This window comes from Carlito syrichta, unplaced genomic scaffold (assembly GCF_000164805.1).
Source record: "Carlito syrichta isolate Samal-C Ts95f unplaced genomic scaffold, Tarsius_syrichta-2.0.1 Scaffold315175, whole genome shotgun sequence".
Classification (NCBI taxonomy): Eukaryota; Metazoa; Chordata; class Mammalia; order Primates; family Tarsiidae; genus Carlito; species Carlito syrichta.
Genome location: NW_007259271.1, coordinates 394,753 through 402,010, shown reverse-complemented (window position 1 = coordinate 402,010; position 7,258 = coordinate 394,753). Strand labels below are relative to the sequence as shown.

Sequence of the window (7,258 nt, the reverse complement as noted above, 5' to 3'; positions counted from 1 at the left end):
TCCACTCACCTCAGCCTCCCAAAGGCGCAGGATTACAGGCTGAGCCACCGAACCCGGCAACAAAGTTTTTTAATCAGCATGATGGTAAGCACCTGTAGTCCCAGCTACTTGAGAAGCTGAGGTGGAAGGATCACCTGAGCCCAGGAGGCTGAGGCTATGGTAAGCCATGATCATGCCACTGCACTCCAGCCTGAGTGACAGAGTAAGACCCCAACTCATAACAAAAGCAATCACAAACAAACAAGAACGTAAGACATCTTTTTTTTTTAAAAGGAGAGATTTATCATTTACTTCCTACCATTTCAGTCTAACAGACTTAGTTTTCAAACTAAAAATAAAAGGATATGTGCTGTGCGCAATGGCTCAAGCCTGTAATCCCAGCATTTTGGGAGGTCGAGATAAGAGAATTGCCTGAGATCAGGGGTTTGAGTCCAGTCTGGGCAACTTGGCGAGATCTCGTCTCTGCAATAATAATAATATAAAAAATTAGCCAGGCGTGGTAGCGCACACCTGTAGTTCCAGCTACTTGGAAGGCTGAAGCGGAAGGATTGCCTGAGCCCAGCAGGTCGAAGCTGTGGTGGTCCTGAACGTGCCATTGCACTCCTGGCACTGACTGGGCAACAGTGTGAGACTCCAATTCAATAAACAAACAAACAAACAAATAAATAAATGGATATAAAGCAGCCTTACATAAATTAGGATTCCAACAGTTATTATGCATCACCATAGTCACCAAAGACCTTAAGATCTTCAGTCTTATTTAACCTTACACCCAATCCCTTTGCTTTCTGCAAACCACAGATTAACTCACTTTTTCTATAAAGGGCCAGTTAGTAAATATGTTAGGCTTTGCAGGCCATAAGTTCTCTGTCACAACTACTCAACTTTTCTAGTAGTTTGTCATCATAGTGTAAAAGCACTTATAGACAGAGCCAGGCATGATGGCTCATGCCCATAATCCCAGCACTTTGGGAGACCAAGATGGGATCACTTGAGCCCAAGAGTTCAAGACCAGCCTGAGTAATGTAGTGAGATCTCATTTCTACAAAAAGAAAAAATAGCTGGAAATGGCAGCATGTGCCTGCAGTCCCAGCTACTCGGAAAGCTGAGGTGGAAGGATCACCGAGCCTAGGAGATCAAGGCTGCCATTAGCTGTGATTATGCCAGTGCACTCCAGCCTGGGTGACAGAATGAGACCCTGACTCAAAAAAAAAAAAAAGGACTTACAAATAATACGCTGACAAATATTCAAAACTCAAATAATATAGCAATTTGTGGACCCTAAAATTTTAGTATAACTTTTTCATGTCCTCAAACCGATATTTTGCTTTGATATTTTTCAACCACTTAAAACATCAAAAGCAATCTTGGTTGGTGGGCTGTCAAAAGCAGGTGGCAGGCTAGATATGTCCCATGGCCCATAGTCTGCCAACCACAGCCCGAAACATCAGTGAGCTTCTGGAATATAAATTATTTATTCTTGGGGTAAAAAAGACTGGCTGGTTAATCTGTAGTGGTGGTGTTGAATTCCAGCACAGCCTTCCAAAATTTTAAATAATTTAATAAATGGATTCCTTAATAGCCTTTTATTTAGTCATGAAGCAATTTGCAATTTGCTACGGCTAAAAGCAGAATGATGTTTTTACTTTTTACTTTTTGAGTTAGGGTCTCACTCTGAAGCCCAGGCTGGAGTACAGTGACACAATTCTGATTCACTGCAGCCTCAACCTCCTGGAATTAGGTGGTTGGTCCACCTCGGCTCAAGTAGTCCTCCTGCCTCAGGCTCCTGGGACTATAGACATGCACCACCATGCCTGGTTAATTTTTGGATTTTTTATAGAGACGAGGCCTCACTATGTTGCTCAGGCTGGTCTTGAACTCCTCAGCTTAAACAATCCTCCCACCTTGGTCTCCCAAAGTGCTAGGATTACATGGTAAGCCACCATGCCCGATCTGTTTTTAATTTTTATTATTATTATTGATTCAGAGTCTCATTCTGTCGCCCAGACTGGAGTACAGTAGCACGCTCACGGCCACCGCAGCCTCCTGCTGGGCTCAGGTGATCTTCCTGCCTCAGCCTTCCAAGTAGCTGGAACTATAGCCATGCGCCACCATGCCTGGCTAATTTTTTGATTTATTGTAGACCTGAGGTCTTGCCAAGTTGCCCAGATTGGTCTCGAACCCATGGGCTCAGGTAATTCTCTCACCTCGGCCTCCCAAAGTGCTGGGATTATAGGCATAAGCCACCGTGCCCAGCCTGTTTTTACTTTTAAAATGGCTTAATTATTGTTAACATTTTAGTATGTTTCCTTCTAGTACTAATCTCCTATCCCTGCATTTATTTCACATGTTGAGAAGCATTTTAGTCATAGTCAGGGCTTTGTCAGTAGAAAGATTTGTTTTAAATTATTGCTGTGTCCTGTAAAAGCTCTCTGACATTCCCAAATCACTTTACCTCATGAGCCTCTGATTTCCTAAAAATGATTACAATTCCTGAGGCGGAAGGATCGCGGAGCCCAGCAGGTCGAGGCTGCGGTGGCCGGGAGCGGCCACTGCACTCCAGTCTGGGCGACAGAGTGAGACTCCGACTTAAAAAAAAAAAAAATGATTACAATTCAGAGCTGTTTTGTGAAACTAAAATAAGTAACACGTTTGTTTATGTAACCATTATCACAGATTATCCAATATGTAGTAAGCATTCAGCGCTTGTCTAGCAGGTACATTAAAAATGTCAGCAATATATGACACATCAATTTCAAGTTTGCCTTTTATCATTTAACATTATACCATGAGTACTTTATCTTTTTTTGAGTTGGAGTCTCACTTTGTCGCCCATGCTGGAGCACAGTGGCATGCTCCCGGCCACTGCAGTCTCGACCTGCTGGGCTCCGGCAATCCTTTTGCCTCAGCCTTCCAAGTAGTTGGAACTACAGGAATGTGTCATCACACCCAGCTAATTTTTCTTGATTTATTTTAAAGACAAGGTCTTGCCAAGTTGCCCGGGCTGGTCTCAAACCCCTGGGTTCAGGCAATTCTTTTGCCTCCGCCACCCAAAGTGCTGGGATTACAGGCATAAGCCACCAGGCTTGGCGAGTACTTTCTTATGTCATTAAGTATTCTTTTAAAGAGAACATGATTTGATGATAACATAATATTCTATTTAATGGGTGTACCATAATTAATTCACTCCTTCTCAACACAGTACAGGACATGAGATATTTTATTTGTCCTGATGCACAGACTATCTTAGTATATAGTTCACCACATCCTGATCATTTCTCTCTCTCTCTCTCTCTCTCTCTCTCTCTCTCTCTCTCTCTGTTTCCTTCTTTCTTTCTCTGTCAAGGTCTCAGACTGGAATGTAGTGGCACTATCACGGCTCACCGTAGCCTTGGCTTCCTGGACTCAGGTGATTCCTTCTGCCTCAGCCTCCCGAGTAACTGAGACTAAAGATGTGTGCCACCATACTCAGCTAATTTTTTATTATTTGTAGAAACAGGGTCTTGCTCTGTTGTTTAGGCTGGTCTCAAACTCTTGGGCTCAAGTAATCATTCTGCCTTGACCACCCAAAGTGCTGGGATTACAGGTATAAGCCACCATGCCTAGCTGCTGATCATTTCTTTAAGAAGAGTTTCTAAAGCCGGGCTCGGTGGTTCAGCCTGTAATCCCAGGCTTTGGGAGGCTGAGGTGAGTGGATTGCCTGAACCCGCAAGTTCGAGACCCGCCTGGGCAACTTGGCGAGACCTCATCTCTACAATAAATCAAAAAATTAGCCGGGCATGGTAGCGCGCGCCTGTAGTTCCAGCTACTTGGAAGGCTGAGGCGGAAGGATCGCCAGAGCCCAGCAGGTTGAGGCTGCGGTGGCCAGGAGCGACCACTGCACTCCAGTCTGGGTGACAGAGTGAGACTCCAACTCAAAAAAAGAAAAAAAAAAAAGAATTTCTAGAAGTTGAATTTCTAGATCAAAGGATTAGACATATGACTATTAATATGGTTGAATATTTTCCCTGTGCTTTTTGGCCTTTGTATTTATTCTCTTAAAAATTGTTTTTGGTCAGGCACAGTGGCTCTTGCCTGTAATCCCAGCACTTTGGGAGGTGGAGGCAAGAGGATTGCCTGAGCCCAAGAGTTTGAGACCAGCCTGGGCAACTTGGCGAGACCTCATCTCTACAATATATCAAAAAAATTAGCCGGGCATGGTGGCACCTGCCTATAGTTCCAGCTTCTTGGAAGACTGAGGCAGAAGAATTACCTGAGCCCAGCAGGTTGAGACTGTGGTGACTGTGAGTGTGCCACTGCACTCTAGCCTGGGCAACAGAGTGAGATTCCGAATCAAGAAAAAAAATTGTTTTTATATCTTTTTTTAGAAAAAATATATTGAGTTCCTTTTTGTACTTGAGTAGGAAGTGATCATAATCCAGTCCCACCTCTGTTGCATCTGCTGGCAAATAGCATGTTCTGGGCTTTGGGCTAGGAGGAACTGAGTGAGGGGCTCGGGCACAGCTTCTGGAGCCAGGTTTCCTGAGCCAAGTTCACTGACACTCCTTAACCTCTCAAAGCCCCAGGTTCCTTTTTTTTTGAGTTGGCTTCTCACTCTGTTGCCCAGGCCGGAGTGCAGTGGCACGCTCACGGCCACTGCAGCCTCGACCTGCTGGGCTTAGGCAATCCTACCATTTCAGTCTTCCAAGTAGCTGGAACCACAGGCGCACACCACCACACCTGGCTAATTTTTTTATTTATTGTAGAGACGAGGTCTCGACAAGTTGCTGAAACTGGTCTTGAACCCCCGAGGTCAGGCAATCCTCTCGCCTCAGCCTCCCAAAGTTCTGGGATTACAGGCCTGAGCCACCATGCCAGGCCTTAGCTCCAGGTTTTTTTTGTTTTTTGTTTTATCTCTACCTCACAGGGCTGTTTTGAGGCCGTAATAAATCCTGTGTATGAAGCCCTCAGCATGACACTTGACTCTAATACATGGTCAAGAAATGTGAGCTCTCTTTGTTATTACCATTCCCATCATGCGATCCTTCAAGAAGCAAAGACAGATGTGGCATGTGTTTGCATTAAAATAGACATCTGGGTTTCTAGGAAATGAAACTATGAGCAGTTGTTTCCTTTGTAGCAGAGTGCCTCATGGTTAACGCTTCATTAGACCTTCAACACAAAATGAGCCTGGGTGCCAACACTCAGATCTAGAACATGTCTGATTTAGGTGACAAAATAATTTCAGGAAAAGGCCACGGATGCCTTATTCTGATTCAGTTTTGGCATATCTAATAACTCACACTAGCATCATACCACTTGCCAAGGACTTGAAGAATATTCTGTTATTTGAGCTTTACCATGGCCCTGGAAGGTCACTGGGAAGGGGTTCTTATGCTCATTTTATAGTCAGAGAAATTGAGTTTTAGAGGGCTTGGATGATAGACACAAGGCCCCCTAGCTAATGACCAGGAGAGCCAGCGCTGACAGACTTTCCTTGTCTAAACTTCAGTCAGCCACCCTTAAGCCTCTAGGTTTCAGCCTTTGGGCTTCGTGTCACCTTAGTGTTGTCCAGTTTGAGCAGGAACGCTGCTATATCACTTACCTGAGAACCACCTATGTTGATAGGTGAGCACTCTTGATATCTGATTAAATTCCTCATCCCTTACCATGCCTACGTTGATATCTGATCTCCCTGACCTGTCTTCAGCAAGAATCCTGTCAGATCAATTTAGTCAGAATCCCTCTGACCCCTGATGTTTCCTCTTGGTAGTTTTCCATCCAGGGACCCTCATCCTGCTCCCTGGCTGTAAATTGCCACTGGTTTTGCTGTATTTAATATTGAGTTTCTTTCTATACTGAGGTCTCTTTCCCCCTACTGCGATAGGGGTACCACTGCCCAGATCTGGTTTCCTTTGATGGCACCTGAGCCCGGGGTTTCCCCCAGTTTTCGTTTTATGAGCATCCCCTCCCCACCCCTCACAGCTCTGTCTACATAGTCATTCAGACAACACCATATGCTAGAAAAGGCACAAAGTAACTTAAATGCAGGATGAAGAAATGAGACCCACAGAAGCTGTGTCCTCAATTCAAACATCTGCTCCTCCTCCCTAGAGAACGTATTTAACTCTTGTAGGAAGTTGGAAAGAGCAAGTGTTGATTAATTTAAAATTACAAAATGCCCTCTTGATTATTCTCGATAATGAAATATCACGAAGCACTTTCCCCCAGCAAATAACCTAAGCACAGATTCTTTTTTTTTTTTTGTTTTTTGAGTTGGAGTCTCACTCTGTCGCCCAGACTGGAGTGCAGTGGCCGCTCCCGGCCACCGCAGCCTCGACCTGCTGGGCTCCAGTGAACCTCCCATCTCAGCTTTCCAAGTAGCCGGAACCAAATTAGCCGGCTATCACGCCCGACTAATTTTTTGTTTTATTATAGAGATGAGTTCTCAACCAAGTTGCCAGGCGGGTCTCGAACCCGCGGGCTCAGGCAATCCACTCACCTCAGCCTCCCAAAGGCACGGGATTACAGGCTGAGCCACTGAGCCCGGCTAGCACAGATTCTTTAACATTGCTCTTGCCAACTGGTTTCAGTTCTTTCCACAAAGATCATGGATAATACATTTTGGAAATCGCTTGGCTGTTCTTACCATTGTTAGTCTTCTTCCAAAATGGAATATACAGGTCGAGTTGAAGAGAACAGAGCATGAGAGGTGCCAAGATCAGCTTGATATGGGTCCAACAGCATCAATTAAGATGAAGAGAACACAGGAAACTACATTTCAAAGATAGCACAATACTGTAGCTTAAGGCCATCCTGGAAGCGTTGCTTTAAATGTGCTTGAAACACGTATATGTAGTGTTTACTTTCTCAGAGTTAGATAGACTGCAGACATACTCCTCTAGAATACCATTTCTAACATTACTGAAACTCTCACTTTATTTTTCAAGAATTGACACTTTAGACTACGACATTTTTTCTTTATATTCTAAAAGAAACCTTTTTGCATGCGATTTGGGTTTCCTCTCCTCTCCTCCCCACTCCCTTCTGACAGCACATCTATTTACTCAAATTATCCAAATTTGTTCCAATGCTTAAAATACCTTTCTTGATGGCATGGAGTGGTCCTATATCTGGAGTCTTCTGAGATGAAGAGATGGGCGACAGGAAGCACCGAGCCACAGAGACTCCAGGCTGCCAGTACAAAGATGAGGTCAAGGGAGGAAGGAGGAGCGTGACTATTTAAGTCACCCCAGATATGAGGTTTGCAAAAACACCA

The 7,258-nt window shown here is 44.4% G+C and overlaps 1 protein-coding gene across 1 annotated transcript in view; it reads right to left on the bottom strand.

Annotated features, from left to right (window-relative positions):
• The window catches only part of TLR7 (toll like receptor 7), a 28,151-nt gene extending 21,375 nt beyond the window's left edge, over positions 1 to 6,776 (bottom strand). The window contains exon 1 of the mRNA XM_008072445.1: positions 6,629 to 6,776. Coding sequence (XP_008070636.1) covers positions 6,629 to 6,631 — 3 coding nt within the window. The 5' untranslated portion in view covers positions 6,632 to 6,776. The remainder of the gene's footprint in view (positions 1 to 6,628) is intronic.
• Between the last annotated feature and the right edge of the window lie 482 nt (positions 6,777 to 7,258).